Raw genomic sequence first — 16,696 nt, 5'->3', positions numbered from 1 at the left:
AGTATTATAATCGCCTACCTTTGAAATCACCTCCCCAACCCGTATCATCATCCTCCAATGGTCCTAACGGTCCATAATTCTGAGCTTGAGCTTGAGCTCTCGCTTTCTGATTGTTCACCCCTCCAGAACGTTTCTTAGCATGTCCAGAACCTTGAGGTCTACTTTCAATACTCGACGAAACGCTATCTCCCGTAGTTGGCATATCAGGGGTTTTAGGTCCACTGATATAATCCCCATTGGTTTGATACCTCATCTGAGGTGAATAATCATGTTGATGTCTATGTAATGGTGAAGGTACATTCCGTTCGTTACGAAATGATGATTGTGGTGGATGAGGTGGACCATCGTCGAATCCCGAATCGAGTATTGCAGCCATCTCATCTTGACCTAACGTCTGACCTTGACCATGATCATGGTGTGATTGTTGCGATAATGCGATAGGTGGTGGTGGGAAAGCAGGATTGTTTTCGTTGTACTGAGGATCATGATATAAGTGGAAGTCACAGAGTTAGCACTTATCATGCGGTGATTGCCTGAAGTGGAAATCCCACTTACACCCCCAATCTCTGCACCCCAAACATCTTCTTCACTACCAAATACACTTCCCGAATCACTTTCATAGTCACTTCTTGTCCAAGCTGCTCGAGGTGTAGGGCCCAACCCCAATCCATCATTATCCCCATGAAATCCAGCTCCGAACTGTCGCTCCATCTCTCTTCGTTTCTTTTCATCTCTACGTAATTTTCGTAATCTCGATTTCTCCCAATCTTCCCATCTTCTGAGGGGGACAGTCGTACCGTCAAATACAGCCGTCTTATCATCATGCGCTTTCGATCGGACTTCACCTTCAACCCGTCTGGATACAGAAAACATCATATGAGCAGGTATTCAGGAGTGAATCAGAAGTAACTCACCTAGTTTCTCCCCAAGAGAAATCATCGAAATGCCAAAAGGAGTAAACGGGCAAAACAAAATTCCAAATCGGTAAAGCGAATAGATAACAGATCATCCAAGCTATATAAATGACTTTTCGGGTAGTTATTAAAATCAATATTGCCGGTAAACCCAATACAGCACCTAATAACATTAAAGGTATAGCTTCCTGGAAAGAATTGGGTGGATCGATTATTGAATTTACAATTAAAGCTCCGGTGAGACAGATGGCAATTGGTAATACCACCGTACCGACTAAATCCATGAATACGACAAATTGCATTGAAAAGCAAAATGTTCCACAAAGATTTCTAACTCTCACTAATTCCATTAAATTGTGAACGGTCGAATTGATCCATCTTCTTCTTTGAGATAATAATACCGAGAACGTGTCCGGTGCGACAGTCCGACATTTAGCTTGAGGTAAGAAAATATTCTTCCTTCGTGGGAAAGTACGTAGCATTATAGTTGACAAGAATCGATCTTCACCCAATAACAGTAAATTCTTTTGATGCAATGTATGAACTTCAGATTGTGAATATTCAGAAACGATTTCAGGTTTTACCAAGATCGGTACCCAATCGTTATCCGTATCTTTCCTTGCTTTGATCCGGTACATGCTAAAACAACCTGGAAGACAGGTTACACCACCGAAAACGGATTCGAAGGCTTTAACGTGATGATGCGAGATAAAATATTCGTACACTTGAATTGCCGTAACCCATGATTGTCGTTTGTTCGCTATTCGAGTTTCTCCACAGACGCCCATGATCATGTTGTCTTGATGCATACAGTTTACGAGGTAACGAAGGGAGTCGGGATAGATCTTGGTATCGGCGTCGACCTGCAGGTGTGTAGGGGGATAACGCATAGACGGGAGAGATGGAAATTGATGATTGAGATGAAAGTAGTCATGATCAGCATATAACCATATAGCCATATAACCATATAGCTGCATGATATCGACCATCCACTTACCATCAAACATGTCTCGAAATAATCTGGCGTGACACCCATCAATGTCTGTACTTTTCTGAAGATATCAAAATCCAATGGTGACATTCTATCGTTATAGGTAACCCTCGAGAAGAAATTCATCAAAATCAATTGAGAATCTCTTTTACCCCTATTACCAGGTTTCTTATCTCTCGCTTCGGATGGCATACCGCATTTGACTACGACTATCGTCGGTGTTCGATGTCCATTTTTGGATACTGTGGGGTAACGATACCAATCATAATCAGTTTCTTGTTCTTACTCTGAACAGCACAGGTGCCCCAGCTCTGATATTCCTTCGAAAGACGAGTTGGAACAAAAAATGAAGGATGTATGTGAAAATCCAACTCACCATAATGTCCAGCATATACCATCGCCCTATTCTCTCTTTTCGCTCCACTGCCCACAGCGATATAACCCATAGGCATCGGATTGCCGAATCTCGGATCAGCATCCATCAAACTAACGCATATATCCGGTGTTGACACCTTCTCTCCATGCCCAGTGATCATCCCATCGCAAACTACCCAAATCAATTTCCTAGAATCAGAATAGTTGGTCGACGCTATCGAATCGATCGTCCCTTTGACGGAATCTTCACCTTCCGAATAACAAGTAACCAAACAGACCGTGAACAATTCCGCACCAATCTTTGCTAGGGAAATCAACGGTTCGGTAGATTGATTATTCACCAAAGTAGTCGATGAAGTATTCAACCCATTGATCTTCTTTCCATTTTTCAACTTTTGTTTACCACTGTTGTTTGTGTTTGACCATGGTGCTGTACCTGTCCTATTATGAACTGACATATTGGCTCCTTCAGGCATGACAGCTGGACTAATTGCCGTTCTAGCCAGATCTTTAGGTGGTCTGACCAATTTGGCAGACATGAACCAATTGAATATACAAGCCATGGCGAACCTTACCAGAACCACACCTAGAATCACACCTAATGATGTGTAGAGGAAAAGCGAGGCGACGAAACATCCTGGAGCGACTTTATCGATCCTTCCTGCGGCGTACCTAGCTTGCATACATGGAATCGAATCTTGCATGACCTTTCGATGATAGAACAATCTCGTAGCGTCTTTACCGGATGTAGGTTGATTTTTCAGTACTTGTCGAATGGCTTTATCAACTTCGTCTCCTGATATAGCTGTTGGGTTGGCATCTAAATACGGTTTCATGTTCAATACCATCCCATCGATTACCATATAATCTTCCAATGCTGCTACTTGCTCCCAGCTGTAGCCCTCTATTTTAGACGTATTCTGAATGGCAAGTGTTGAATATGTGGAATCTCCAGGTTTGGCTAATGGACAATCACTGCTGGTAGTAGTGGTAGTGGTGTTACAATAAGGAGTACTGGCGTATTTGGCCGTGGATGTACATTGAGGGTAATCTGAGGCGGTACGTTGGAATAGATTGGTTATATCCTGACCAGGCATTTGTTTGGAGAGTGCATAGAAATCTACTGTTTCCTGAGTCTTTGACGTTGAGATGTTGAAGACATAACCTGATATACTGAGTGTCACTGCGGGTGTGAGTGGTCAGCACTGAGATCTAAATCATATACGAGGACAGATTCGTCCACATCCAACAGATATCTCCCTCATTTCCCTTCTATTTAGAAAACACCTCTTCCTATATAAGAGCAATCCTTCTGCTCATTCTCCCCAATCGTCTCGTGTCATCTAGTCGATCAAATCAACCACTCACAGTCATTCTCACCCAATCTCTCATACAAATGCCCCGCACTCCCTCCATCAGGACACAAAGCCTTTTGCAACCCCATTGTCACAAACCCCACTATCCCACCTAACAATATAGCTATCCAACATAATGTAACTTTCTCTCTCCATGCTTGTCTACTTTGCTTTTCCTTTATTCCAAACCATTTCAATACGACCGGTGGAGCCCACCATGTCGTAGCGTATGACCATAGTCTCCACCAATCCAGGTCGCCCATGAAACTTTTCGATTCCGGTAAAGGTGAGCTGGGAGAGAATGATTGAGTAGGAGGAGGAGCGATGAGCGGTACAGGTGCGACATGTCTTTCTGGACGTGTGAGCGTTTTGCCCCTCTTGAGCGTCCCACCGCCTCCCCCGCCGGACTTGAGTGTCTGACGACGGGTTGGAAGAGGGGCGGTGGATGTGAATGGGAGAGGAGCATCGTCGTATTTGCCAGGCATGTTGAGTGAGAATTGGGTTTGGAGTGTGTTTATGCGATTGATATGATATTGATTCTTGTTTGTTGGTATATTGTATTGGGTATATTAAGATTTATATCGTCAAGGAATGTGATAATGTGAGAATTCGAGGTGACATATCTGAGAAGACGGACCGATGATAGACAGTAATGGAATGGATCAGAAGTGAGTGGTAGATGGTCCCAGCTCCACGACTTGCTGCGTGTTAATGATGCTGATTATCTGTGCTGAATGACCCTATGCTGATAGCCAAGAAGAAGTCTATGATTGAATTTAGCTGTCCGAGTAATTTTGAGGTGAGGTGAGATGCGGAAAAGAGCGTGAATGTGCGTTGAGCGTTAAAGCGTTGAAAAGTGATTGGACGTTGGTGGTGACGTTGACGTGTGATAGTAATGGCCAGGTGTTTGATATTAACTGAAGTATTGATACAGATAGATTAGAGGATGATCCTTGATAGATGAAACGTATATAGTGGACGTGATGAAAATGTCGAAATGTGGTGGTGGTACTCGCAAGCACGGTCCGTATACCTGTGACTGTCTCTATAGATGTGACTCTTGCCTGTCGGTGGTTCGTTCCCTTGACCCTAGGATATCGAATCCAGACCTATCCCTATTGATGCTTGATGCTGAGAGACGTGAATGTCGGTCGTCAATGTATGATATGTAGCTATGTAGGTGGAGTGAGTATGTGCAAGTGTAGGATTGATACATCAGTCAAGCTTGAACTATGAAACGCGTCCTATCCAGTGAGAAACTTGATGAGCATTCACCCTTCTTACTACCCTGAGTTTGTTACGAGAATCGAACATCTGCTCAAGTCGTGGTCCCCCATGGTGGATGCTAGCTACATGATCAGGATATAATCAGTTCATCTGCACTCGAAAACAGTCCTTGCAGCTATACTTTACATACATATTAACAATACCCGGTGTCAATCAAGACCAGCTACTGCAATTGTGCCTCGGTGGCTCATGGCTCGATGCTGCGTCTGTTGGCATATAGCATTTTATTTCATTTGGCTTCTACTATATGAAATACCAAGCAAGCATATTCAAAAATGACACAATATATATATATATATATATGTCAAGAAGGATGGTATGTATAATTTTCTTTTCTTCAGGTAGGCGAATAGATACAGTACTACTAATTATCCTTAACCACTACTCATACTACTTGGTTAAATCAATTCACCTTCACCTTTTATCATATCATTACCCATGAGCATCTCCCAGACATTAACTCCATCTATCCCTTTATCATTCAACTTCTTCCCAATTTCCATCGATTTCAAAAGTCCCACTTGTTTTTCTGTTATTTTCACTTTGCCAAATTCTTCTTCATTACCTAACGTCGTCTCCTTACCGTTGGCGTTTGGTGGTTGAGAAACATTATCTTCAGGAGACAGACCCAACAATCGATCGAATAATAACATCCATCTCGTCGAATTACCAACCGTCCAGAAATCTTCCGATGTTGCACCTTCGTCGGCATGTACCTTTTGAGCTTCTTTATCGAAATCTCCTACCCAAGCTTGAGCAATAGAGTTCGGATCAGTCTTACCATCCAGGTCCCTATTGGCTCCAGATAAATCTCGATGAACAGATACTTTCCCTTCCCAAATATCATATAACAGATTAGCCACAGCTGATCTATCTCCAGTAGGCACAATCCATCCATTCTTTCCATGTTTCACCTGTAAAGGTATACCACCTGCGTCGGAGGCTATGATCGGTACTCTCTTGTTGACAGCTTCGGTTACTTTCACTTCAAATCCTTCCCTGGTTGATAATTGCGTAGCGACCCATGCTCCTTGAAGTATACATCCTAAGATCGAATCACTTGGGGGAGCTCGAACGACAGCTACGTCATCTCTGACGAGGGCATACTCCTTTGTACCGAGAGTATCATGGAGCTTCTCGTAGATCCACGATCCATCGGGATCGTCGACACTTCCATGACCCATGATGATCAGTTGAGGTCCGCCGTCGACAGGTGGTTTGGCAGAGTTTTCGAGCTTCTTTCGGAATTGCAGGTAGGCGGCGACGAGGTCGTCGATACCTGTTTTGGCATGAAAATTCAGCAATGTCAGCGAATACTCAGGACATATCGACGCTGCCAAGGTCTAGCTCGTCTAAATGCACCCACCCTTGGAAGGATCAAATCGTGCGATTTGACAAACATATCCTCTATCCCAGTCGATATGTACTCCACATTGTTGAAGTGAGAGCTGGTTGAAGTACTGTCGGAAGTACCTCACAGAAGCTCGACCATAAGGTTTGTTGAGACCATCGAGGGGACTGAATACATACCAAAAGTGGTCAATCATTGTAGAGATACACACCTGATGATACTCACTCAGTCGAAGGAGCCATATAGAGTACGGGTAAGGTCTCATGAACATTCTTGGGAACGAAGATTTTGACAGGGTGCTAAAATGTGCAAATAAGTGAGTGGGAAACCCCTCTTGATCCAGCCAAACCACTCACAGCCAAGAACAGGTCAACGTCCTTGATAAAGTCGAACAAGTAATTCCATGTTCGATGTTGCATAGTTTGGGGGTCATTTGTCAGATCGGATTGGACTGCAATATTACCAGATAAGTGTGAGGTCTTATGAGGCAACCTCAGATAGAACTCACTTTGTATATGAGATCTGAAGATGATCTTGGCATCAGGTCGCTTCTTCTTGATAATGGGAATAAGGGCGGTGACTATATATCGAAGTGTCGTCTGTATCAGGAATGTCCTTTATGCAGTTGAGAAGAGTGTATGGTTCAACTCACGTTGGGGATCATCAATGACGATGATAGAAGCGTCGATCGCGCCGTTACTCCAGAACGATTCGTCTAGTTTCATCGGTATGAGTACTCACATGCTACTAGGTTGAAGCATATAATCGAAGGAAAGCTTACAGTTCTGTTCAGTCCAAAGTTCGAACCATTTCTTATCCTCGTCTGTCAAATCCATATCTTGCGGTGCGACACCTTGAAGGACGTTATGGAACTTTCGCTTGGTGATGTCGAATACGGTTGGGTGTCCTTCTGGCACGTACCTAAATATGACGGAGAGATTGATATATCAAAAACAGATCAGGGAACGGGAAATTGAAGATGGGAGGGGTAAAGACGAACTCACCATTTGACGTTTAGGCCGACCATCCTCCAGAGTCTGATCATAGCATGTCTCATCAGAGCGACACCACCGCCTATCAATTCAATACAAGTCAACATTCTCGTTGTGATAGCCAAGTAAGATGTACAGTTCATACTCACCTTGGGGAGTAGCAGAGAAGAAAGAAATCGAAATGTTATTCTTGACCAGATGATCAGCAAGGGCAGTAAATCTGTCCCAGAGCTAGATGACTAAATCAGCTACTTAATGCTGAAAGCCTATAAGGCGGGGCAGCTCACAGCTTCACTTGTACTTTCTTTATATTGCACGATGCTGCAAAGTTTGACCTGTCCATCACAGTCTACTTGGACGGAGTGATCGACCGGATCGACATCGGCTGTTGTAGCTGAGTGTGTTGCCTATACAAGCGAGACAATCGATTGTCAATACATGCTATAGCCTCGAGTGTGCAATGAGCGGGTACTGCACATACAGGATGAAGATGTTTTACACCTGCACTGATAGCTGCGGTAGCACTAGCTGAAGTGGAGGGAGCAGGGAGTTTGGTGAATATTGATGTAGATGGAGTAACGAGGATGCTGTTTTGTTTTGCTTGTAATCAGCTCAGATCAGACGGTAGTCATGCTGGTTGAGGTCGTTGGGATACTAACGGAATCACATCAACATGCAGCCATAATGTCGAAAAGAACTGTACTCCCTGATGACCTTTGAATTCTTGTGGAACGGGGTCAGCGACAGCTACCATCCGGACCTGACCATACGTCGCATCAGTATTAGTTCACTGACGGAGAAAGGTCCATGAGACATGTTATTATATAGATATGGTCTAACTCACATTCATCCCTTTATCAGTCTGAATACTCCTGATCAAACCCAACACCTCTCTTCCAATCCTCTTATTCTCCTCTGCCAGATCGTCCCCTTCTTTCCCATGAGAATAATATCTCGTGTGGAATGTCTCTAACTCGACTACACCAGTACCATCGTGCAATACCGCGGAATATTCCAACTCCCTTCCTGGATCACTCCCATCGGGCTTTCTGTCGGTAGGCTGAGGTGAGAGGGACAGGGCTAGGCCGAGGAATATATCTTGGATTTGGGTTGGGTGTCGTTTGGATGATATGCATAATTTACGATGCGGTGACATGCTTGATTGCTCTGTGGTAGGTTATGTTTATAGATTACCGGATATGAATAGGATGTACTGTGATGGCACGAAGAGGCGATAGGCTGTTGACGAGGTTGTTGTTATATATATAGTTGACGGATTCGATTATTGCAGTGACGATCTTAATTACGGTATGGACCGGATACGAATACCCATTACAAGAAAAGGAGAAACGAGGAAAGGAAGTGTCAAATGTCAAGTATGCATAGGTTCGTTCGATCACCCTTTCCTTATATAATGTATTCCGACGAGGCTACGTGCTGTGCAGTGAGTGCATGGACATTGCACTTGCATGTTCACCCGGCATTGCCATTGGCATTGGCACTGGGATGATGTAGGAGCAGAGCACTCTTGGCGCACTATCCACCCGTTGTCTGCTTTCGATACATCATTCACTTTGAAACGGTTGCTGCCTCTACTGCACGCTCCAGCAAACAATCATACTGATCCCTGTCAGATAGACCCGGATTAGAGGGAATCGATCACTAACCGTGAGAAATTGTCGCTGTTTAGTGAGACAAGACAACAACAACAGTCGGTCGGTCCTCGGACATCCCAAATCTCCTACTGACGTCATTGGCATCCTTTGCCGAGCCCTGCTCAGCGGATATCTCCGCCACAGTAGTAGTACCCATGTGGTCATGGTGATGGTCATGACGGTTACCACAACACAACACGCCATTGTTGCCACCATCCCATCCATCCATCCATCTATTCTGTACATCAATCAAGTCACAATGCAATTATCGCTGTCATTCAAATCATTCATATTCTTCCTCTACTTCACTCTAATCACCACATCAGCTTATCAGTTGACCTTGAACGAGATAACCAACAATATGGCTGATAAAGACGGTAAGTGCATTGTCCATGCTCCACTATGCCCTTCGGATATTGGTTGGCCGTGTGGATCTATAAAGACTTCAAGTTCCCACGCTTAAGCTTCGATCATATCGCAATTACCGCGACCTCTGCTTCTGAACAAGGGATATCAGACAAGGGACAAAGCTGACAGGATGGTTGGGCACGTATGTAGTCATCGTGCAATTCAAGAAATCATCTTCTACCGAGGAAAGACAAAAGATCATTGAAGACCTTAAAGCTAAAGGTGGGTACAACGCCATCAACAATAATCTCAAAAGCCTTTTGGTGGCAACATAAACTGATGTTTTGGTTTTGTGTAAATAGGAGCAACTGTCGTCAAAGATGATAATATCAATTCCAAGAGTGAGTAGTATTAGTACTGTCTACATTGATCTTCCATATGTTCGCCCCCTCCCTCCTTGATTGAATGTGCGCTGATCTGATAACTCCCCAATCCATCGCACAGTCCTCCCGTTCATAACTGTTCGTCTTCCCGAATCGGACTTTTCGACCCTCCAAGCTGATTTCGGAGGTGATCACGATGTGGTTGAGAATGTCGGTGAGTAGTGTTCCATCTTTCTTCATACTTTTTTTTCCATAAACACCACGATCGTGTTTCTTTCTCTCCCGAATCGTCGCAAAATATATTGATGTCATGCTTGTTTGTTGTCACCCATCCAGAGGCCGACCAAGTCGTCACTACTCAATAGATCGGCTCGTCGCTATTAACCGGGTAGATATCGTTCGATACACAAATGAGAGACTTAAACGAAGTATCATGTAGATGAAGATTAAGATTCACTCGAATGAGTTTGAGATTGTATGCATACTGTATCTGTAGACGATATATAATCTTTAACGTAACGATCCTAACCCACTCATCAAGTCTGCACGCAGACTAATGCGCTACGTAGGTTATATGGCTAATCTAAAATGCGATTAAACTATCGTTTCATCTATCTTGTATAATATTAGTACAGGTTCACCGGATCTCCATCTCGAGGGTGGATTCGAGCCAGTCCTTTGTGGCGAGATATACCAACTGAATATGGGTAAATATCATTCAATCAGACTTCCCATCTGAAATCTGTCTCTTTTCGATTTGACCGTTTGTTTCGTCCTCATCAACATCCAGATGCTTGTAGAAGAACACCGTTGACCGTTGTTCGGACTTATCAGGCGGCCAATGAAATCTAGGTAATACGCCTAGTTCAGTCCATCCGCACGATCTATACAGTTTCTCTCCGAAGGAGTTTTGCTCGGTGTCTAGCATCTGTAATAAAAAATCAAATAGTAAGTGTTCCCCTTCATCACAGCATACGTAGGCGTTCGTCTCAGAAATGTATGAAGAAAAGTCGAATTGTAACTACAAATACAAATGCGTTTTTGTGTTTATCTGTTTGTAGATTGGACTAACTTACACAAGTTGTACTTCCCCACTTCCTCGCCTCTTCTTCCAAACCCCTCAATAAAGCTTTACCAACCCCCCTACCTCCATAACGCGTATCAACCAACATCTTCTTCACCTCACTTCTGAACGCCCCATTAGGCATGGATGCAAATCCGAGTTGGACACTGCCCACTATTTCTGGGTATGATGTTGGGTTCCCTTCCATATCCATTGATTCTAAGGGTTGTTCGGATGGGTATGATTTCGCTACGAACATGACGATCCCCCCTAATGGCGGTGGGAATGATGGCTTGGCAGAGGGAGAGACTAGTTGAGAGGCGATATTGTTGAAGAGGTGAAGTGAGTCAGAGAGGGTGTAAGGGAATGTGAAGAATGTGGACATGTCGAGGAGCATGTGGGAGTGGACGATCGCTGATAGACGAGGAGCGTAGAGGGGTCTGTCAGGTAAAAAGTGAGCTTTTGAACTATTTTTAACATTGAAGTCCAATATCTAGTGGCAAATCTTATATACACATGTGTATGTGTGCGTTTGATATCATACGAGAAAGGAACACTTACAGCTGTTCGGGTGATACCTTCTCTATCGTCACTCTGGCTCTCTTAGCGATCTCTTCGGAATTGACATTTTTATATCTCACTTGACCGGAAGAGGGACCATCGCCTGGCTGTATCATCTTATGTATGGTCATACAGTTGCTCCTTTGATGATTTCTTGTATATTTGAGTAGGCGTATACCACGAAAGTCATCGTTTCCCAGTACCCTCTACCTTATCTCACTGCCCGTACCGAATCTGCTCATGTTCCGAGTCCAACTCGAGTAGGATCAGATCGGTGATCACCGACAGTGATCATCTCGATTCCAGCCAAAACACGTGTTGAATCTTCGGGAAAAATCATTCACGTGTTTGAGTGAGTTTTGGTTTCATGTTTCATCATTCTATTCAGGGGACAAAAAGATCTTTTCCCAAATCTATTTCGAGTGACTCTGTGATGACAAGCATGCAGATCTGCGATGTATAAGATATCCACATACTCATGGATGCACAATACTCGATGAGTGGTTGGATATGCATTCTGCAGGGGTAAACTTGCAGATACGAACAAAGGGAAGAAGTTGAGCGGCGATCTGGAGATATTTCGAGCTCGCCAGGGGCTGTGCACGGTGTCTCTTTGTGCGTTTTTCTTTCTTTCCCATACAATACAATACAGTACGTTGATATTCCAACTGAATACACTCAATCCTCTCCTTTGTATTGTCATTTATTTGTATTTGTGTTTGGATTTTCACTTTTCATTTCATCAACATAGCATTAGCATACCTTCAACTCATCATCTCATACTGCATACTCCCATCTTCTAGCATTCCCCATCCCTCATAAGCAGACTTGACTTACGATAATCACTTTTTCACGTTTCCAACGACCTACTTTTACGATCACGAAAACAAGCCTCAGCGTCAGCGTCAGCCCTATTCAGACACATCACGCATTGAATCTCATATCGCCAAATCTATTCTCTCTTCATTCATCATACCGTCATATTGATATCGACTCAATCCACTCACAATGTCCCAATCCCAATCAGCTACACTCCGTCCATCCGGCTCAGCCTCAGCCTCGGCTTCAGGATCAGGTAGTCGAAATAGCACTTCGATCTCTATCCCTGCTACCGCAGCAGCAGGTGGTATAACAGTCACTCAGCCTCCCTCGACGGCTAGTGCTAGTTATTATAAGATTGCGAAGGATAGTTGGATCACTTTTGGTTGGAATATGACTAGTTTATAGTGAGTGGGGACGTGTGATCATTGATTGGAGTGAGAATGGAGGTCTAGGTGCAATAGACGATCATTGGCCGTCCGTGTCTTCTGTGTGAGTAGTAACAAGGCTGATCGATTTCTCCCTCTCTCTTTCTCTGTCGCTCGATCATTACATTTCATTCCGATCATCCAACAATCCATTCTTGCACATCCCATCTCTCAAAATACAACACAACACATCGCGATCTTCGTTACCTTCCACCCACAGTGTCACACCCACGTCCCTCACCGTCGTTGCCTCCTGCTCAGCGAACGGAAATGTCTACCCCGTTGGACCCAACCCCACACCATCAGGTAATGCCTCCGCCAATGTCTTTCCAGGGAATACAACTCAGGTAGTATGGAATCCATACGACTGGGAGCAGATCCCAGGTCAAGTACCCTTTGCAGAGGCCACTTACGTTTTGAAGATATATGATGAGAGGGGGGATGGGTCGGCCGTGAAGGGGGGTTATCTAAGTCCGTACGCTGGTACGAACTTTATGATGTATCGACCTGGCGGGTATACAAGTTTGTCTGGTGAGTGGATTGAAGTCAAGTAGAAGAATCGTTGGTATTCTTCGGAGGACGCAGGGTCTGGGAAATGGGAATATAACTAGAGAAGCATTCGCTGATTTGTTGAGATTGACCTATTGGATAGACGGCTGGACCTGCTCGACATGCTCAAGTGCATTTGAAACTTTCTCTCAACCTGCTCATCTGGCTATTTTCACCAGTCTGTTTATTACCATTCTCACTGCGTGGGGTATCTTAAGGAGGTAATGGTGATATAGGGCCGAGTTCCGACTAGTCAGTATATTATCAATTCAGATAGGATCAAACACTTTGGTCGTCGGTCTTCTCTAATTTGGTTCGATCATATAACAATGGACAATATATTCAATTCCGTAGCATGATTTGGTTCTGGTCTGTCAAGGTGTGTATAGTTGCTTGATATAAGTTATATAATCTCTCATTTGCTATCCCGATGTATGACAGTGGTTTGTGCTATTGAAATGTTCGGTCATGAACTCGGTTGCCAGATCGCTGTCAGCCAATCCTTTCCGACGGAACTTGACCAATGTTCATCGCAATGTTCGAATGATCTGTCGACTATAGATAGACGAGGTTGTAGATACGAGTAGTGGTAGTGAATGTTGTACATATAAACACAGATATCGCAGACTGCATGTGATAGAATACTCTACATGTATACCCAGGTGCAAGAACCAGAGTCACCTCATCATGTCCGAAGACAAAGCCTATCATGATGATGTCCCACCACCTCCATATCAACGGATTGCACCTTCGACATCCAGACAGGGTATGGGACCATAAAGGTATGGTGTCGGATTTCTCCCCATCTCACATCGAGCAGTGGTTGAACTATTCATATACATGATTGTAGATCCTCAATCTTTCACATCCACAAGCAATACACTAGATTCCTCATCCTCTTGGTCGATTACCCATAAGGGCAAGATTGATATCTCCCTAAAATCGAAAGAACAAGATAAATCACAGGATTCTTTAGGGGATTTGCAATACGGTATAACACCTGACGTGAGAGAGTATGCGATTGATCCAAATGGGAATGGAGCGGTGCCACCATTGAATATCGTGGTATTCTATCTGGGTGATGAGTGTGAGTTGTACTTATCTTGTCAGCATGATATCTTGTCTTATCATATTATGGGATGAATCCGACTGACCCCCTAGCATAATAACTGTAGTCGGCCTTATACCTTTGTTGACGATTGCATTGGAACTTTTCAAGACCCATTCTCACCGCGTACGAATATCGACTCAAGAGGGTCACCGAGATACTATCATGAGATATGAAGAGAGATTATACGGATTGAATGCAATTGATGGAGAGGGGCTGGGAGAGGGACTGGAAGATCATTTGGAGATTTATGATGCATTGGCTGGGTCTAGATTCAGTTTAAAGAATTGGTCGGATGGTGAGCTACAAATCAAAGAAGATCCCAATTATTATATAACCATGCGTGTCCAGAATAGATCTTCTTCGACTTTCGCACTTGATTAACAATGTTACTGAGGTCGCACATGATGACGATACTGCCTATCGACCAAGTCACCATCTATCAAATTTTCTCGAAAAGAGTGAATCGGCTATATACGTGAAGCAGGTTCATATACTCCCTGGACGATAGTCATCTTCTGCCGTGCGTCTGACCCGTACAATCCTGTACATACAGCTTGGACTTGGGCCCGATCGATGCAACTCTCAAAGAGAGTGTAGGTGAGTGCGAAGCAACCTTTCTTGGTTAACCATAGATTGACTGATGACACAGCTTCTTCGCAGTGAGCTCTCTAGCAGGAGGACTGAAGAAGATGGGGTATCCTGCGATCGTCACCATTAAAGGGATGAAAAATACCGGACAACTCCCCTTGGATGTTTTTGTTCTGGAAGGTGAGTCGATATGAAAGCTTTCCAGCAAGGATTATCAATGCTAATCCGTGAATGGATATAGATCAAGAAGCAGCTTCTTGGCTGTACAGCTCCAACAAAGTATCGGCAATCATCTATGATGGAAGTAAGCGAAAGATTATTGCTTTTATAGGATAAGATGAAAGTATATTGATAAGATGGAATTATATTGATCATGTCCGTTTCCTAGACTCATACTTGGCCACTTTGGCTATCAAATACTCCGCCCCTTCAATCGCTATCACCCTCTCTACAGGAGATATGTGAGTATCTCTGAATCCTATGGACGGTCAAAATGGGTATCCGAAAGCTTGACCATGGCGACCTTGCCTGATATGCAGGTATTGGCTTGAGCGATTATCTCACTTAGGAGCGTCTCCTCGTCCAATGACCCTATCTCAAGTGACCGTTGAATCCCTCAGTGTGGCGCTCGACGAAGCTTTATCTCCCGAAAGGAAAGTGATAGCTACAGTAAACAGCTAGCCGAGAGTGAAAAATCTTCAGATGGGGTAAAAGAGGCTGTGGTATCGATTCATCGTCATTTGCCAATACTCAATATGAGGTGAGTCATTCTCGCTACCATTTACTATTTAAATTGTAATTGATGGTCTGATGGCAAAATTCAGATGTGATATAGCGCCTCATTATAATGCCATGTGGTATCATCCTAAATACAACATCCTCTTATCGTCTGTAGTTGCCGGTGTATTGATCGAACAAGGGAAAATGGAGTAAAAAGATTTGCTCTTAAATCGTAAGGTCACCTTTCACATCATTTCATGATGCTCAGTAGTATACTGATGAACGGACATTGGGATATGTGGTTACCAGGTCCCAAAGAATATGCTGTCACTCAAGCGGATTCAGATCCGATGATAGGTGGTGTGCAAGCTTTCCTCTTAGATTCGATATACAATGAAGTCAATGCGAATCCAATCACTCAGACCAATAATGGCCCTCGACCGATCACAGATCTCAAATCTGGTATGAAAGAGGCTCGGAGGGAGATGACGGAGGGAGTGAAAGATGGTGTAAAAGGATTTGTCAACGGTCCTTTGGATCCTCTAAAGCGAGGTGTAAGTGTACATATTTTACCTAAATAACCTGGCATCAGTGGTATGGGTTTTGACGATTTGTTTCGTGTCTCGTTTGTCGCTGTAGAATCTCATCGGAGGAGTGTTCGGATTAATAGGTGGGAGTGAGTTCATCTTCTTCTCTCTTCTCTACTAGGATCAGAACGTTCGAAACACTTCGAGTTGAGCTAACTATATGGTTGATAGGTATAGGTCTAGTAGTTCAACCTCTATCAGGTGCCATTCGTTCAATAGAATCTACAACTCGAGGAATATCTTCTGAAATTTCCAATCCTAAACCTAAACAACTTGCACCTACTGCTGCTACTTCCCCTTCGGACGTGTTGCGTAAACCCCGTATGGAGATTAGTAAGTCCCATGCGAGGTTTGTCAGTATACAAAGTAAGAGAGATATCTTAGACAGGTGGAAGGAGTGTAAGACATCCGAAAGCGTTTTGGAGAGAAGGAGGAGGAGAGAAGAGATCTTGAGTGGACGTGGAAGTGGGAGTAGCAGCTGGAGTGCAATACCAAGGGAGGGGATTGTCATTAAATATACGAGAGATAATCCAAGTGGGAGTGGGGAGCAAGATAGAGAGAGGAAATGGTGGAAAGGCAAAGGCAAAGCTTAATTGGACCGTGATTGTTACGAGTTAGG

At 43.8% G+C, this 16,696-nt stretch overlaps 7 protein-coding genes across 7 annotated transcripts; 4 read left to right on the top strand and 3 right to left on the bottom strand.

The window, feature by feature from the left end:
- Positions 1-4: 4 nt before the first annotated feature.
- Positions 5-4,120, bottom strand: I203_103196 (uncharacterized protein; the record flags this gene model as incomplete). The annotated part of the gene is made up of 6 exons (XM_019150678.2): positions 5-475; positions 556-856; positions 915-1,777; positions 1,912-2,147; positions 2,282-3,463; positions 3,649-4,120. The coding sequence occupies 6 exons, from the start codon at positions 4,118-4,120 to the stop codon at positions 5-7; spliced, it is 3,525 nt and encodes a 1,174-aa protein (XP_018999905.2).
- Positions 4,121-5,320: 1,200 nt separating this feature from the next.
- Positions 5,321-8,421, bottom strand: I203_103195 (uncharacterized protein; the record flags this gene model as incomplete). The annotated part of the gene is made up of 13 exons (XM_019150679.1): positions 5,321-6,201; positions 6,289-6,440; positions 6,499-6,572; positions 6,630-6,724; positions 6,782-6,853; positions 6,926-6,988; positions 7,055-7,194; positions 7,278-7,347; positions 7,415-7,496; positions 7,553-7,672; positions 7,747-7,852; positions 7,925-8,025; positions 8,110-8,421. The coding sequence occupies 13 exons, from the start codon at positions 8,419-8,421 to the stop codon at positions 5,321-5,323; spliced, it is 2,268 nt and encodes a 755-aa protein (XP_018999906.1).
- Positions 8,422-9,179: 758 nt separating this feature from the next.
- On the top strand, positions 9,180-10,016 carry I203_103194 (uncharacterized protein; the record flags this gene model as incomplete). Its single annotated transcript, XM_019150680.2, has 5 exons — positions 9,180-9,297; positions 9,479-9,550; positions 9,631-9,669; positions 9,773-9,865; positions 9,988-10,016. The coding sequence occupies 5 exons, from the start codon at positions 9,180-9,182 to the stop codon at positions 10,014-10,016; spliced, it is 351 nt and encodes a 116-aa protein (XP_018999907.2).
- Positions 10,017-10,369: 353 nt separating this feature from the next.
- Positions 10,370-11,391, bottom strand: I203_103193 (uncharacterized protein; the record flags this gene model as incomplete). Its single annotated transcript, XM_019150681.1, has 3 exons — positions 10,370-10,579; positions 10,728-11,154; positions 11,276-11,391. 3 exons carry the CDS (start codon positions 11,389-11,391, stop codon positions 10,370-10,372), a joined length of 753 nt encoding a protein of 250 aa, XP_018999908.1.
- An 892-nt stretch (positions 11,392-12,283) lies between these two features.
- Positions 12,284-13,296, top strand: I203_103192 (uncharacterized protein; the record flags this gene model as incomplete). The annotated part of the gene is made up of 3 exons (XM_019150682.1): positions 12,284-12,501; positions 12,743-13,053; positions 13,175-13,296. 3 exons carry the CDS (start codon positions 12,284-12,286, stop codon positions 13,294-13,296), a joined length of 651 nt encoding a protein of 216 aa, XP_018999909.1.
- Positions 13,297-13,758: 462 nt separating this feature from the next.
- On the top strand, positions 13,759-15,451 carry I203_103191 (uncharacterized protein; the record flags this gene model as incomplete). The annotated part of the gene is made up of 8 exons (XM_065517252.1): positions 13,759-13,837; positions 13,922-14,158; positions 14,247-14,477; positions 14,771-14,779; positions 14,843-14,950; positions 15,012-15,074; positions 15,159-15,231; positions 15,310-15,451. 8 exons carry the CDS (start codon positions 13,759-13,761, stop codon positions 15,449-15,451), a joined length of 942 nt encoding a protein of 313 aa, XP_065374070.1.
- Positions 15,452-15,525: 74 nt separating this feature from the next.
- I203_103190 (uncharacterized protein) lies at positions 15,526-16,670 on the top strand (the record flags this gene model as incomplete). Its single annotated transcript, XM_065517251.1, has 7 exons — positions 15,526-15,530; positions 15,595-15,657; positions 15,708-15,722; positions 15,800-15,816; positions 15,872-16,044; positions 16,130-16,166; positions 16,249-16,670. 7 exons carry the CDS (start codon positions 15,526-15,528, stop codon positions 16,668-16,670), a joined length of 732 nt encoding a protein of 243 aa, XP_065374069.1.
- Between the last annotated feature and the right edge of the window lie 26 nt (positions 16,671-16,696).

The sequence above is a fragment of the Kwoniella mangroviensis genome, assembly GCF_000507465.2.
Source record: "Kwoniella mangroviensis CBS 8507 chromosome 1 map unlocalized Ctg01, whole genome shotgun sequence".
Lineage (NCBI taxonomy): Eukaryota > Fungi > Basidiomycota > Tremellomycetes > Tremellales > Cryptococcaceae > Kwoniella > Kwoniella mangrovensis.
Note: the sequence above shows the minus strand (reverse complement) of the source record. Positions and strands in the feature narration are given on the sequence as shown.